Genomic DNA, 17043 nt, shown 5'->3' with positions numbered 1-17043 from the left:
GTTTTAGAACTCTTGGAATGAGTGGAAGTGGAGGAAACCCGTACACCGACTGGAACACCCACGGAGTCACTAGGGCGTCCACCGCCACAGCTTGCGGGTCCCTCGACCTGGAACAATACCTCCGAAGCTTCTTGTTGAGACAAGAGGCCATCATGTCTATTTGAGGTACACCCCAAAGATCTGTTACCTCCGTTAACACATCCGAACGGAGTCCCCACTCTCCTGGATGGAGATAGTGTCTGCTGAGGAAGTCCGCTTCCCAGTTGTCTACTTCCGGAACGAAGATTGCTGACAGCGCCAACGCGTGTTTTTCTGCCCAGAGGATGATTCTTGTTACCTCTGACATTGCAGCTCTGCCCTTCTTTCCGCCCTGTCGGTTTATGTAAGCCACCATCATTACATTGTCCGACTGCACTTGAATGGCTCGATCTCGCAGAAGATGGGCCGCTTGGAGAAGACCGTTGTAGACGGCTCTTAGTTCCAGAATGTTTATTGGAAGACTGGACTCCAGGCTTGACCACCGTCCTTGAAAGGTTTCCCCCCTGAGTGACTGCGCCCCAGTCCTGGAGACTTGCATCCATGGTTAGAATCCCGAACCTGCGGCCCTCCAGAAGGTGAGGTAGTTGCAGCCACCAGAGGAGTGAAATCCTTGCTTTCGCAAATACAGAAAAAAAAACAAGGACCTGTGGCGCTACTTGATATCTAAGAATTCAGTAATACATAAAAAAAAAATTCAAAAATCTGTTTATTGTGAACATAGTACTAAGACAAAACTAAAATCAGTGTTAAAATAAGAATTTACTCACCGGTAATTCTATTTCTCGTAGTCCGTAGTGGATGCTGGGAACTCCGTAAGGACCATGGGGAATAGCGGCTCCGCAGGAGTCTGGGCACAACTAAAAGAAAGCTTTTAGACTACCTGGTGTGCACTGGCTCCTCCCACTATGACCCTCCTCCAAGCCTCAGTTAGGATACTGTGCCCGGAAGAGCTGACACAATAAGGAAGGATTTTGAATCCCGGGTAAGACTCATACCAGCCACACCAATCACACCGTATAACTCGTGATACCATATCCAGTTAACAGTATGAAATTTAACTGAGCCTCTCAACAGATGGCTCATAACAATAACCCTTTTGTGAATAACAACTATGTACAAGTATTGCAGACAATCCGCACTTGGGACGGGCGCCCAGCATCCACTACGGACTACGAGAAATAGAATTACCGGTGAGTAAATTCTTATTTTCTCTGACGTCCTAGTGGATGCTGGGAACTCCGTAAGGACCATGGGGATTATACCAAAGCTCCCAAACGGGCGGGAGAGTGCGGATGACTCTGCAGCACCGAATGAGAGAACTCCAGGTCCTCCTCAGCCAGGGTATCAAATTTGTAGAATTTTGCAAACGTGTTTGCCCCTGACCAAGTAGCAGCTCGGCAAAGTTGTAAAGCCGGGACCCCTCGGGCAGCCGCCCAAGATGAGCCCACCTCCCTTGTAGAATGGGCTTTTACTGATTTAGGATGCGGCAGTCCAGCCGCAGAATGCGCCAGCTGAATTGTGCTACAAATCCAGCGAGCAATAGTCTGCTTAAAAGCAGGAGCACCCAGTTTGTTGGGTGCATACAGGATAAATAGCGAGTCAGTTTTCCTGACTCCAGCTGTCCTGGAAACATAAATTTTCAAGGCCCTGACTACGTCCAGTAACTTGGAATCCTCCAAGTCGCTAGTAGCCGCAGGCACTACAATAGGTTGGTTCAAGTGAAAAGCAGATAACACCTTAGGGAGAAACTGGGGACGAGTCCTCAATTCTGCCCTATCCATATGGAAAATCAGATAAGGACTTTTAAATGACAAAGCCGCCAATTCTGATACACGCCTGGCCGAAGCCAAGGCCAATAACATGACCACTTTCCACGTGAGATATTTAAGATCCACGGTCTTAAGTGGCTCAAACCAATGTGATTTTAGGAAATTCAACACCACGTTGAGATCCCAGGGTGCCACTGGAGGCACAAAGGGGGGCTGAATATGCAGCACTCCTTTTACAAATGTCTGAACTTCAGGTAGTGAAGCTAGTTCTTTTTGGAAGAAAATCGACAGAGCCGATATCTGTACCTTAATGGAGCCTAATTTTAGGCCCATAGTCACTCCTGCCTGTAGGAAGTGCAGAAATCGACCCAGCTGAAATTCCTCTGTTGGGGCCTTATTGGCCTCACACCAAGCAACATATTTCCGCCATATGCGCTGATAATGTTTTACCGTTACATCTTTCCTGGCTTTAATCAGCGTAGGAATGACATCCTCCGGAATGCCCTTTTCCTTTAGGATCCGGCGTTCAACCGCCATGCCGTCAAACGCAGCCGCGGTAAGTCTTGGAACAGACAGGGCCACTGCTGCAGCAGGTCCTGTCTGAGCGGCAGAGGCCATGGGTCCTCTGAGATCATCTCTTGAAGTTCCGGGTACCAAGCTCTTCTTGGCCAATCCGGAACCACGAGTATTGTCCTTACTCCTCGTTTTCTTATTATTCTCAATACATTTGGTATGAGAGGCAGAGGAGGGAACACATAAACTGACTAGTACACCCACGGTGTCACTAGAGCGTCCACCGCTATCGCCTGAGGGTCCCTTGACCTGGCGCAATATCTCTCCAGTTTTTTGTTTAGGCGGGACGCCATCATGTCCACCTGTGGCCGTTCCCAACGATTTACAATCAGTGTGAAGACTTCTGGATGAAGTCCCCACTCTCCCGGGTGGAGGTCGTGCCTGCTGAGGAAGTCTGCTTCCCAGTTGTCCACTCCCGGAATGAACACTGCTGACAGTGCTAGCACGTGATTTTCCGCCCATCGGAGAATCCTTGTGGCTTCTGCCATTGCCGTCCTGCTTCTTGTGCCGCCCTGTCGGTTTACATGGGCGACCGCCGTGATGTTGTCTGACTGGATCAGTACCGGCTGGTGTAGAAGCAGGGGTTTTGCCTGACTTAGGGCATTGTAAATGGCCCTTAGTTCTAGAATATTTATGTGTAAGGAAGTCTCCTGACTCGACCATAGACCTTGGAAGTTTCTTCCCTGTGTGACTGCCCCCCAGCCTCGAAGGCTGGCATCCGTGGTCACCAGGACCCAGTCCTGTATGCCGAATCTGCGGCCCTCTAGGAGATGAGCACTCTGCAGCCACCACAGCAGAGACACCCTGGTTCTTGGAGACAGTGTTATTAGCCGATGCATCTGAAGATGCGATCCGGACCATTGGTCCAACAGGTCCCACTGAAAGATTCTGGCATTGAACCTGCCGAAAGGAATTGCTTCGTAAGAAGCCACCATCTTTCCCAGGACTCGCGTGCAGTGATGCACAGACACCTGTTTTGGTTTCAGGAGGTCTCTGACTAGAGATGACAGCTCCTTGGCTTTCTCCTCCGGGAGAAACACTTTTCTGGACTGTGTCCAAAATCATTCCCAGGAACAGTAGACGTGTCGTCGGAACCAGCTGTGACTTTGGAATATTCAGAATCCAACCGTGCTGGTGTAGCACCTCCTGAGAGTGCTACTCCTACCAACAACTGCTCCCTGGATCTCGCCTTTATTAGGAGATCGTCCAAGTACGGGATAATTAAAACTCCCTTTTTTCGAAGGAGTATCATCATTTCCGCCATTACCTTGGTAAACACCCTGGGTGCCGTGGACAGTCCAAACGGCAGCGTCTGGAATTGGTAATGGCAATTTTGTACCGCAAATCTGAGGTACTCCTGGTGAGGATGATAAATGGGGACATGCAGGTAAGCATCCTTGATGTCCAGGGATACCATGTAATCCCCCTCGTCAAGGCTTGCAATAACCGCCCTGAGCGATTCCATCTTGAACTTGAACTTTTTTATGTACGTGTTCAAGGATTTCAAATTTAAAATGGGTCTCACCGAACCGTCCGGTTTCGGTACCACAAACAGTGTGGAATAGTAACCCCGTCCTTGTTGAAGTAGGGGCACCTTGACTATCACCTGCTGGGAATACAGCTTGTGAATTGCCTCTAGCACAGCCTCCCTGCCTGAGGGAGTTGTTGGCAAGGCAGATTTGAGGAAACGGCGGGGGGGACACGCCTCGAATTCCAGTCTGTACCCCTGAGATACTACTTGCAAGATCCAGGGATCCACCTGTGAGCGAGCCCACTGATCGCTGAAATTTTTGAGGCGGCCCCCCACCGTACCTGGCTCCGCCTGTGGAGCCCCACCGTCATGCGGCGGACTTGGAAGAAGCGGGGGAGGACTTTTGCTCCTGGGAACCTGCTGTTTGTTGCAGCCTTTTTCCCCTACCATTGCCTCTGGACAGAAAGGACCCGCCTTTTCCTCGCCTGTTTCTCTGGGTCCGAAAGGACTGTACTTGATAAAACGGCGCTTTTTTAGGCTGTGAGGGAACCTGGGGTAAAAATGCTGACTTCCCAGCTGTTGCTGTGGAAACTAGGTCCGAGAGACCATCCCCGAATAACTCCTCACCCTTATAAGGCAAAACTTCCATGTGCCTTTTGGAATCTGCATCCCCTGTCCACTGCCGAGTCCATAAGCCTCTCCTAGCAGAAATGGACAATGCACTTATTTTAGATGCCAGCCGGCAGATCTCCCTCTGTGCATCTCTCATGTATAAGACTGAGTCTTTTATATGCTCTATGGTTAGCAGAATAGTGTCCGTCTAGGGTGTCAATATTTTCTGACAGGGAATCTGACCATGCAGCGGCAGCACTGCACATCCATGCTGACGCAATAGCTGGTCTAAGTATAATGCCCGAGTGTGTATATACAGACTTCAGGATCGCCTCCTGCTTTCTATCCGCAGGCTCCTTTAGGGCGGCCGTATCCGGAGACGGAAGTGCCACCTTTTTAGACAAACGTGTGAGTGCTTTATCCACCCTAGGAGGTGTTTCCCAACGTGCCCTATCCTCTGGCGGGAAAGGGAACGCCATTAGTAATTTTTTAGGGATTACCAATCTTTTATCGGGGAAAGCCCACGCTTCCTCACACACTTCATTTAATTCTTCAGATGGGGGAAAAACTACGGGTAGTTTTTTCTCCCCAAACATAATACCCTTTTTAGTGGTACCTGGGTTTATATCCGAAATGTGTAATACCTCCTTCATTGCCTCAATCATGCAACGAATGGCCCTAGTGGACATTAGATTTGACTCATCGTCGTCGACACTGGTATCAGTATCCGTGTCGACATCAGCGTCTGCCATCTGAGGTAGCGGGCGTTTTAGAGCCCCTGATGGCCTTTGAGACACCTGGGCAGGCACGAGCTGAGAAGCCGGCTGTCCCGCATTTGGCATGTCGTCAAATTTTTTGTGTAAGGAGTCGACACTTGCACGTAATTCCTTCCATAAAACCATCCACTCAGGTGTCTGCCCCGCAGGGGGTGACATCACTTCTATAGGCATCTGCTCCGCCTCCACATAATTTTCCTCATCAAACATGTCGACAGCCCGTACCGACACACCGCACACACACCGGGAATGCTCTAACCGAGGACAGGACCCCACAGAAGCCCTTTGGGGAGACAGAGAGAGAGTATGCCAGCACACACCAGAGCGCTATATAATGCAGGGACTAACTGAATTATGTCCCCTATAGCTGCTATAATATTTACTGCGCCTAAATTTTGTGCCCCCACTCTCTTTTTTACCCTTTTCTGTAGTGTAGACTGCAGGGGAGAGCCAGGGAGCTTCCTTCCAGCGGAACTGTGAGGGAGAAATGGCGCCAAGTGTGTTGAGGGAGATAGCTCCGCCCCTTTTTTGCGGACTTTTCTCCCGCTTTTTTAAGGATTCTGGCAGGGGTAATTATCACATATATAGCCTCTGGGGCTATATATTGTGATTGTTTTGCCAGCCAAGGTGTTTTTATTGCTGCTCAGGACGCCCCACCCCCAGCGCCCTGCACCCTCAGTGACCGGAGTGTGAAGTGTGTATGAGGAGCAATGGCGCACAGCTGCAGTGCTGTGCGCTACCTTGGTGAAGACAGAAGTCTTCATGCCGCCGATTTTCCGGACTTCTTCTTGCTTCTGGCTCTGTAAGGGGGACGGCGGCGCGGCTCCGGGACCGAACACCAAGGCCAGTTCCATGCGGTCGATCCCTCTGGAGCTAATGGTGTCCAGTAGCCTAAGAAGCCCAAGCTAGCTGCAAGCAGGTAGGTTCGCTTCTTCTCCCCTTAGTCCCTCGTTGCAGTGAGCCTGTTGCCAGCAGGTCTCACTGTAAAATAAAAAACCTAAATTATACTTTCTTTCTAAGAGCTCAGGAGAGCCCCTAGTGTGCATCCAGCTCGGCCGGGCACAAAAATCTAACTGAGGCTTGGAGGAGGGTCATAGTGGGAGGAGCCAGTGCACACCAGGTAGTCTAAAAGCTTTCTTTTAGTTGTGCCCAGACTCCTGCGGAGCCGCTATTCCCCATGGTCCTTACGGAGTTCCCAGCATCCACTAGGACGTCAGAGAAATAAGCATTTAAAATGAGAGACAGCAATACTTTTATACTAGGGTTGTGGCTTAATAAGCACCCCACAGCACCGGTCTGTAATTATTAAAATTCACTGCTCACACATTTTCTTGTTCCACGTTAATTAATAAAGCATCCGAGTCTCAGTGAGTTCCAGATCCCCTGGCAAGCGCTGGCCGCAAGCACAGAGAGGACCAAGGAAGAAGCACTGCAGGCGCCTGCAGCAACATCGCGACCGCGGGGAGAGACTGACACACCGCCCAAGGTGAAAACATCAGGAGTCCCGAGCGGGACGAAGACACGTAAGTGAGAGACTTTTTTTTACAAACATCGGACCCAAAGAAACTCACTTTGACAATACCCGGACCCACATAAAGAAATCCTTCTCTTTTTTTTGCCGCAGAAAGGAGAGAGAGCGCGCTCTCTCATTTGGACTCAGCATACAGGGCCCTCTTCCTTAATGGGAAAATTTATTAAGTGTTTTTACTAAGTGTTTTTTAACTGCATTATATCAAGTTATTTATACACCCTATCATTTGTTTTATCAGAATACTGTCACATTTATTTACTATGGCTTTATGAACTTGAGACATACATTAATTATAATAACCACCACCCCTTTACACTAACAGCATCACTGAGATGCTTTATTAATTAACGTGGAACAAGAAAATGTGTGAGCAGTGAATTTTAATAATTACAGACAGGTGCTGTGGGGTGCTTATTAAACCACAACCCTAGTATAAAAGTATTGCTGTCTCTCATTTTAAATGCTTATTTAACACTGATTTTCGTTTTGTCTTAGTACTATGTTCACAATAAACAGATTTTTTAAATTTTTTTTTATGTATTACTGAATTCTTAGATATCAAGTAGCGCCACAGGTCCTTGTTTTTTTTCTGTATTTGCTATTGCTATAACGAGGAACCCTTGAAAAGAATTCCTCTTAGGCACCTGGGCTGCACTGGTATAACTTATCCCACAAAGACATATTCCAATTGGAGGGAGCGCAGACCACACCCCCATCTGTATAAATCCTTGCTTTCGGCGACCCCGTTTTCCCTGAGCAGATGAGTCGTGAGAACAATGGACTGCAACAACATCTGCATGGACGATGCCTTTATCAGCAGATCGTCCAGATATGGGATTATGTTCACCCCCTGCCTGCGGAGAACCATCATCTCTGCCATCACCTTGGTGAACACCCTCGGTGCTGTGGAGAGGCTGAATGGCAGTGCCTGAAATTGATAGCGACTGTCTAACAGTGCAAATCTGAGATAAGCCTGGTGCGGCAGCCAAATCAGAATGTGGACGTACGCATCGTTGAAATCCAGGGATACCAGAAACTCTCCCTCCTCCGGACCTGAAATCACTGCTCTAAGAGTCTCCATTTTGAATTTGTACACCCTCGGGTAAAGGTTCAACGATTTCAAGTTCAAAATTGGTCTGACCGAACCATCCGGTTTCAGTACCATGAAAAGGTTTGAATAACCACCCTTGTTTTGCATATGAGGTGGAACTGGGACAATGACCTGTGACTTTTCTAATTTTAGGATGGCTTCCTGTAGGATAGCCCTTTCTGTCAGCAAAGCTGGCAAGCCTGATTTGAAGAATCTGTGAGGCAGGAGTTCTTGAAACTCCAGTCTGTACCCCTGGGACACAATATCCTGTACCCAGGGATACAGGCCACAGGACACCCAGACGTGTCTAAAACGTCTGAGTCTCGCACCCACCAGCCCGTCCTCCAGGCTTTGTGGTTCACTGTCATGCTGAGGATTTAGAGGAACCAGAAGCAGGTCTCTGGTCCTGGGAGCCTGCCGGTGCAGGCTTTTTGGATTTTGCACGATCACCTCTAAAGAAAGTGGTAGGAGGCTTGGACTTTATTGCCTTAGCGGTCCGAAAGGACTGCAGCACAGCTGAAGAAAATGGTTTCTTCGTAGAAGGTGTAGCAGAGGGAAGGAAAGGTGACTTACCCGCGGTTGCAGTGGAAATCAACGCATCCCAAAATAGAGCCTGACCTGTGTAGGGTAGGTTCTCCACACTTCCGCGTCTGCAGACCATTGGCGTAGCCAGAATCCCCTGCTGGCTGAGACCGACATGGAAGATATCAGTGCAGTCAGCGTACCCAGGTCCTTCATGGATTCCCCCATGAACCCCGCAGAATCCTGTATGTGACGTAAAAACAATTCAATGTCACTTCTATCCAAATCCTCTAGTAATGAGCCTGACCACTTTACTATGGCTTTAGAAATCCATGCACAGGCAATAGTGGGCCTGAAGCAGTGTAAATGGATTTGAGCGTACTGTCAATCTTACGATCAACAGGTTCTTTTAACACGGTAGATCCAGGAACAGGTAAAACCACCTTTTTAGAGAGTCTGGAGACAGATGCGTCAACAATGGGTGGGTTTTCCCATTTTCTCCTATCTTCCTAAGGGAAGGGAAAAGCAAACAGAACCCTTTTTGGGATCTGGAATTTTTTCTCTGGGTTTTCCCAGGATTTCTCAAATATAGCGTTTAATTCTTTACATGTAGGGAAGGTTAGCGAGGCTTTCTTATTGTCAGTGAAGTAAATCTCCTCAACCTGCTCAGGTGTTGTGTTATTAACGTTTAACACATCTCTAATGGCCTCAATCATGAGCTGCACCCCCTTAGCAAGGGATGCCGCCCCCCTCAGCACATCTCCATCACCGTCTGCAGTATCAGAATCGGTATCTGTGTCATCTTGCATAATTTGGGCTAGTGCACGTTTCTGTGGGAACATGCTAGGGGATTTTGCAGGAATAGGGACAGAGCCTGACCAAACTGCCATAAACTTCAACACCTGAGTTTCAGTCTCAGTATTAACTACCCTACTAGAGATCTGAGAGATCATTCCTTTGATAGAAGTTAACCACTCAGACTCAACAATATGGATCTGAGACAAAGCATTACAATCCGGTGTACATGGCCCAAGTATGCCAAAGAGACAGAGATTTGTGCCAACCCACACAGCGCTTTTTGAGGTAGAACTAATGAAACTACCAGCGCTGTCTGTGTACCTCAATAGACTACACAGACTTTACACAGCCCCCCCCCCCTTTATACAAACCCCTGGCACCGCACAGGATAGCTGGAGTTGCTTGGATGCTTGGAGGGACAGCTCTCCCTGTCATCGACTGTGTACAGAAACTGCAGGCAGGAAAATGGCGCTGAACGCTGCTGGGTCCGCTCTGAAAAGCTCCGCCCCCCCGAACATGGCGCTGCTTCCTGCTCTTCATTATATTATACTGGCCTGAGGATTTCTGCTGGCAGCGATCCGGGGACCCTCACAGGCTTGCTGACCAGTGTAGGGTATAGGCGCTGGCTCAGGGCGCTCCTCACAGTGCCGCACTATGTACCGCTGAGCCCCGGAGTGCAGTTAGTACTGCGCTCCCTACCCTGTTGCTGCCATCTTCACACCAGCTCCCCGCTTGCCAGGGGGGCTGGTGACTCACTCGCCACCAAAGTCTTCTGGCTCTGTAAGGGGGTGGCGGCATGCTGCGGGAGTGAGCGGTCGCCTGGAGCGGCTAATGATCAGCACCCTCAGGAGCGCATTGTCCTGTCAGCGGAGATAGTGGCTCAGACCCCACAGGGCAGACACTACTCCGCCCCGCCTTAGTCCCACGAAGCAGGAAAAAAAAAACTAAAGCAGCTCTAGGAGTTCCCCTAGCTGTGGTCGGCTCCTCCTGGCACAATTTCTAAACTGAGTCTGGTAGGAGGGGCATAGAGGGAGGAGCCAGCCCACACTCAAACTCTTAAAGTGCCAGTGACTCCTAGTGGACCCGTCTATACCCCATGGTACTAATGTGGACCCCAGCATCGTCTAGGATGTAAGAGAAAATTATATGCGGCATGCCTATATACTGTAAGTGACTGCGGCTGTATCTGCATACGAAATGGTAATTACCGTGTTTTCCTGGAAATCATTTTGTATGCAGATACAGCCACAGTTGCACACAGAAATTAGGCATGCTGCACATAATTCTAATCAACATAAGCTGCTTGTGCATTTTAGGCATATAAGACATTTCAGTGCTATCTGTGAGCTGCTGGCTGACTCACGCCAGGCATCTCCTGCTGCATGACGGATTAAGGCAAGATGTAGGACACATCTGTATATGCAGCATGGCTAGCAGTCAATCGAAAGTTCCATGGGGACCACACTAGCTCCAGATGCATAACCATGTGCTGATTTTCTGCCATCCTTGAATAACGGCCTAGTTACTAGAGTGAAAAATTGCAAGGGAATCAGAGCTATCTTGAATGTCTTTGACCCAGATCATATGCTCTAGTACCCCAATTGATGGAAGGAGTTTAATATTCCCAATTCTCACTGTTATGTACCTGCAATTAAGGTATTTTGTGAGGTTCCACAGACCCATGACCATAATACACCTCCCACTGATACGCTTAACTCTTTATTGCATCTTCTAACCTCAAACCCATTTCATATTAGGTACCTTTACCCAGATTTGGCAACAAAAGACCCAGACGTGTGGTACAAAGATTTACCTAAGGTAACTTATTTTTATTATATTCTTCTTCTTGCTACTGATAAGATACACAGTACAAGAGGTACACTTAAAAACCCTACATAGTGTATATGATTTGCAAGAACAACGTCAAGATGTTTCCAAGAGAAACTGGTCTTTGCCCTAAATGCAATGCCACGTGCAGACTATATTCATGGCATGTGGTTGTGTCCAAAGATCGGACATTACTGGAACAAGGATCTGAACTTTACTGACCAATTGTTCCACCTCCCCTTACCCTTCCATCCTATACTATTTGCCTATTTGCTCATTTTATCATTTGGAAGGCAAACACCAATAATACCCTTCGTAATTCCACTCTCCTGCTCATTAAATAGAGCAAGAAAACAGCACATTTAATACATGAGATCCAAGATGTTCTTTCTAGACCAGGCCTGGCAAACCTGTGGCTCTCCAGCTGTTGTAAAACTACAAGTCCCATCATGCTTTGCTACAGTTTTGCTATTAGGGAAGGCTAAAACTGTGACAGGGCATGCTGGGATGTGTAGTTTCACAACATCTGGAGAGCCACAGGTTGGCCAGGCCTGTTCTAGACCTTATCTATTTTGACTGGAGATTTGATTTGGACCTTCTCAGATATAGAATGAGGTGTGCAGCGTTTCTGCAAGAAATGTGTACTATATACAGTATAACCACACTCCCAGCAAATGTCCAGTCTTTGATACAACCACATGGTACCTACTGTGCAAACATGCCTGATCTGATATGGTCAGTCCACTTCTTATATACATTAGTACCCTTGGCACAATATAGTTTTACTTTCAATTTAGAGCACTAGGAGTATTACTGTTCTGTTGCTTTGTAAATTCTAGATGCATATTTTGTTTGTGCCCCGCTCTGCCACACCTTCTGCTAACCCGTTTCATAATATTCCACTCCTTTGACCCATTCACACTGACATATCAGATTTTTTTTTTTTAAATAACCGTTTATAATTATGCCATATTTATATTTTTACATGTCATTTACTACGTTTTGTTCTTTCATCTCTATCATTTTCTACTATTATGGCTTTGTTGCTATTTAAAAATGACCGAATAAAAATGAATTTAAATAAAGCACCTAAAAAAATCATTCCCGTTTAGTTAGTTGCTCAGGTCCCATCAAACAGGGTAAATACCTTATCTCTTCCTTTAGTAGTTTACGCAATTTCTCTGCACTTGTTTCTATTTTCTTTTCTTTGGCTTTTTCTTCCTTTTCATCATGTTTCTCTCTTTTTTCCGAAGATTTCTTTTTTTAAACCCAGCCATCAAAAAAAATATTGTTATTACATGAAAATGTTGGGGGTAATATTAAGTAATTTCACCGCCCACACAATACATGTGCAACAAGTAAACAGTTTTAGAAGATTGAAGATATTTAAAAACAAGCAAAAGTTTATATTTATATAAAAAGTGGAGGAAGAAAACAAGAAAAACAAAAACACGACAACGATTTGCCAGTGAACATTTAGGATAGTGACCCATTAATGCACCATTACCATAACATGAAATATGCATGAATACACCAAGGATAAGAGAAAGATCAAGGCAAAGACATTGTAACCGTGAGATCCAAGGTGGCATGACGGTCAATAAACATGGGGAAATATTGAGAACATATTTCATACAAACCAGTTTACATTGACCCAGGTCCATTACAGATGGTAGTTTAGGAATCATGGTCCATTTTCAATAAGGGGAGATCAATAATGGATGTTCACAGCCAGAGCACCAACAGTCCAAAGCAGGAGGAAACACATACATAAAGAGACATCATCAGTATTACAGGAAAGAGTATATGAATGTATTTTTCAAACACACAATTGTAATACCAGCTATAAGATTTGATTTAGAGGACCTGGAGCTACAATGCTGCAACTTCTAATTGAAGCTGTAAGTTACCTAAGCCTGTGTGTCTTTCAGTAACTGCTTCTTAAGTCTGGACAGTAACCTAACCATGTAAAAATAATACAAGATACAAAATGTTCAAACTTTGCTGTAGATAATACCAGATTGAGAGAAAATAAAGGATCACCTGTATACACTGGCGCACTTTGTTTAATGCCTCCTCAGCTTCTGAAAATAATTTGTCTATAGCCAACGCTTTAGTGTAATAACTCTCGGCATTCAGTAGCTTATCCTCCTCTTCAAGCCTACAATTAGAACACACCCACATGTTTTATTTAAATAAAAATGGATTAAGCAGGCAAAATAGCATTGGTTATTGAATAACTGCATTCAGATATTACAACTAAGAGGAAGACAGCCAATTTAAAGTGTCACTCAACTCAAGTATATATTGTCCCCTTCTCTTTATAATATTCTAGGGTCTGGGGGGGGAGGGTGGAGATTATTAGGAATTATAATGTAAACCAGTAGTTCCCAAACTTTTTTGAATCATGCCACCCTAGAGTATTAGAATATTTTTTTCACAGTACACCTAGGCCAAAAGTTTTTGAGAAATTTAGAAAGAAAAATAAAGCAAATTGTGTTTATAAGTCATCCTTAGGTTCAATTGTGTGGCGAGGGACAAGATTTGCTTTTGCTTGTCCACATATTTTATGATTGACGGCCACCAGTGCTGGTTTTGCCTATTATATTGACCATAAATAATTTTAACTGGTCCTCGACCACTAACCCAGGGAACCCCTGCAAGTGTCCTGAGGCACACCAGGGTGCCACGGCACACGGTTTGAGAACCACTGCTTTAAGGGCTAAATGGTCTAAGGCTGGAACTCCATCTGATTTACCTGGTAATGGGCAGGTCTTTGGAAAGGTAGGGAAGAGTAAAAGTGGGGTTATTACATACTTAAAAGTCCTTTAAAGATTTATAATTTGGGAGTAGGAGTTGGGGGTCATATCGAATAGAAGCTAGGCTAAGAAAACTTTACTAAAGACATATGGCGGTGTATACTCACTGTCCTCCTCTCTCCACAAGTGTCTGACAAAGGTATTTCTTTGCATTCTTATGTGTCGGGCAATTTTCTAAGGCAACTTCAAAATCATTGATTGCTTTATTCAAGCTTCCTTTAGTAGCATATCTATAAAAGACAAAAATAGATAGCCTCACATTACCATTTTTGAGCGTCATATAATCATTATCAAATCCTAACGTAAATACGAAATCCATTAGTGTTTACAACAGGGAAGAGAGAATAGCCCATTAAGAGGATTTGCTGGTAAAAAAAAAAAAAAAAGAATATGTGAAACGCTATCTCCAGCTGTGCAAAGTTCTTACCGATAAGGCTTAAGCAGGCAAAAATAAGATTTTACTCACCGGTAAATCTATTTCTCGTAGTCCGTAGTGGATGCTGGGGACTCCGTAAGGACAATGGGGAATAGACGGCTCCTCAGGAGACTGGGCACATCTAAAGAAAGCTTTAGGACTATCTGGTGTGCACTGGCTCCTCCCCCTATGACCCTCCTCCAAGCCTCAGTTAGGACACTGTGCCCGGAAGAGCTGGCACAATAAGGAAGGATTTTGAATCCCGGGTAAGACTCATACCAGCCACACCAATCACACCGTACAACTCGTGATAGGAACCCCGGTTAACAGTATGATAACAATGGAACCTCTGAATAGATGGTTCGCAATAACAACCCGATTTGTGTAACAATAACTATTTACAAGTATTGCAGACAATCCGCACTAGGGATGGGCGCCCAGCATCCACTACGGACTACGAGAAATAGATTTACCGGTGAGTAAAATCTTATTTTCTCTGACGTCCTAGTGGATGCTGGGGACTCCGTAAGGACCATGAGTATTATACCAAAGCTCCCAAACGGGCGGGAGAGTGCGGATGACTCTGCAGCACCGAATGAGAGAACTCAAGGTCCTTCTCAGCCAGGGTATCAAATTTGTAGAATTTTGCAACGTGTTTGCCCCTGACCAAGTAGCAGCTCGGCCAAGTTGTAAAGCAGAGACCCCTCGGGCAGCCGCCCAAGATGAGCCCCCTTCCATCTGGAATGGGCTTTTACAGATTTAGGCTGCGGTAGTCCCACCGCAGAATGCGCAAGGTGAATAGTGCTACAAATCCAGCGCACTATAGTCTGCTTAGAAGCAGGAGCACCCAGCATGTTGGGTGCATCTAGGATAAACAGCGAGTCAGTTTTCCGGACTCCAGCCATCCTGGAAATATAATTTTTCAGGGCCCTGACTACGTCCAGTAACTTGGAATCCTCCAGGTCCCTAGTAGCCGCAGGCACCCCAATAGGTTGGTACAAGTGAAAACCTGATACCACCTTCGGGAGAAAGTCAGGACGAGTCCTCAACTCTGCCCTATCCATATGGAAAGTCAGGTAAGGGCTTTTTTTATGACAAAGCCGCCAATTCTGACACATGCCTGGCCGAAGCCAGAGCCAACACATGACCACTTTTCATGGGAGATATTTCAAATCCACGGTTTTAAGTGGCTCAAACCAATGTGATTCCAGGAACTTCAAAACCACATTGAGATCCCAAGGTGCCACTGGGGCACAAAAAAGGGGCTGAATATGCAGCACTCCCTTACAACGTCTGCACTTCAGGCTGACATCCTTCCTGGCTTTGATCAGGATAAGAATGACTTCCTCCGGAATGCCTTTTTCACTCAGGATCCGGTGTTCAACCGCCATGCCGTCAATGCAGCCGCTGTAAGTCTTTGAACAGACAGGGCCCCTGCTGCAGCAGATCCTGTCTGAGTGGCAGAGGCCATGGGTCCTCTGAGATCAACTCCTGAAGTTCCAGGTACCAAGCCCTTCTTGGCCAATCCGGAACCATGAGTATAGTTCTTACTCCTCTTTTCCTTATTATCCTCAGTACCTTGGGTATGAGAGGGAGAGGAGGGAACACATAAACCGACTGGTACACCCGCGGTGTCACTAGAGCGTCCACAGCGATCGCCTGAGGTTCCCTTGACCTGGTGCAATATCTTTTTTATTGAGGCGGGACGCCATCATGTCCACCTGTGGTCTTTCCCAACGGTTTACCAGCATTTGTAAGACTTCTGGATGAAGTCCCTATTCTCCCGGGTGGAGTCTGCTGCGGAAGTCTGCTTCCCAGTTGTCCACTCCCGGAATGAACACTGCTGCCAGTGCTACCACATGATTTTCCGCCCAACGGGGAATCCTTGTGACTTCTGCCATCGCCCTCCTGCTTCTTGTGCTGCCCTGCCTGTTTACATGGGCGAGCGCCGTGATGTTGTCTGATTGGATCAGTATGGCTGGTGAAGCAGGGGCCTTGTTTTGCTTAGGGCCTTGTAAATGGCTCTTTTCTCCAGAAAATCTATGTTAAGTGAAAACTCCTGTTTTGGACCATAGTCCTTGGGATTTTATTCCCTGTGTGACCGCACCCCAGCCCCGAAGGCTGGCATCCGTGGTCACCCGGACCCAGTCCTGTATTCCGAATCTGCGGCCCTCTAGTAGATGAACCCTCTGCAGCCACCACCGCAGCGACACCCTGGTTCTTGCCGACCGGGTTATCCGCTGCTGTATCTGGAGATGGGACCCGGACCATTTGTCCAACAGGTCCCACTGGAAAATCCTTGCGTGGAACTTTCCGAATGGAATTGCTTCGTACGAAGCTACCATTTTCCCCAGGACTCGTGTGCATTGATGTACCGACACCTGTCCCGGTCTTAGGAGGTTTCTGACTAGAGATGACAACTCCTCTGCTTTTTCCATTGGAAGAAACACTTTTTTCTGGTCTGTTTCCAGAATCATTCCCAGGAACAGAAGACGTGTCGTCGGGACCAGCTGTGACTTTGGAATTGAGAATCCAGTCCTGCTGCTGCAGCACTTCCCGAGAAAGTGCTACCCCCTTACCAACTGTTCCTTGGACCTCGCCTTTATCAGGAGATCGTCCAAGTACGGGATAATTAAAACTCCCTTCTTGCGAAGGAGTATCATCATTTCGGTCATTACCCATGGTAAAGACCCTCGGTGCCGTGGATAATCCAAACGGCAGCGTCTGGAACTGATAGTGACAGTCCGGTACCACAATCTTGAGGTACTCCTGGTGAGGAGGCTAAATGGGGACATGCAGGT

General features: G+C 46.8%; 1 protein-coding gene across 2 annotated transcripts in view; it reads right to left on the bottom strand.

Annotated features, from left to right (window-relative positions):
• Positions 1-17043, bottom strand: part of TTC14 (tetratricopeptide repeat domain 14) — a 140678-nt gene that overhangs the window by 23091 nt on the left and 100544 nt on the right. The window contains exons 9-11 of one of the 2 annotated variants that reach the window (XM_063916324.1): positions 13935-14057; positions 13052-13169; positions 12156-12265 (exon numbers count right to left, since the gene is read on the bottom strand). In XM_063916324.1, the coding sequence (XP_063772394.1) occupies positions 12156-12265; positions 13052-13169; positions 13935-14057 (351 nt within the window). Of the gene's footprint in view, positions 1-12155; positions 12266-13051; positions 13170-13934; positions 14058-17043 lie in introns of those variants that run through there. The other variant, XM_063916325.1, reaches the window with a different exon arrangement.

This window comes from Pseudophryne corroboree, chromosome 4, assembly GCF_028390025.1.
Source record: "Pseudophryne corroboree isolate aPseCor3 chromosome 4, aPseCor3.hap2, whole genome shotgun sequence".
NCBI lineage: Eukaryota > Metazoa > Chordata > Amphibia > Anura > Myobatrachidae > Pseudophryne > Pseudophryne corroboree.
This window is presented reverse-complemented; position numbering and strand designations above follow the sequence as displayed.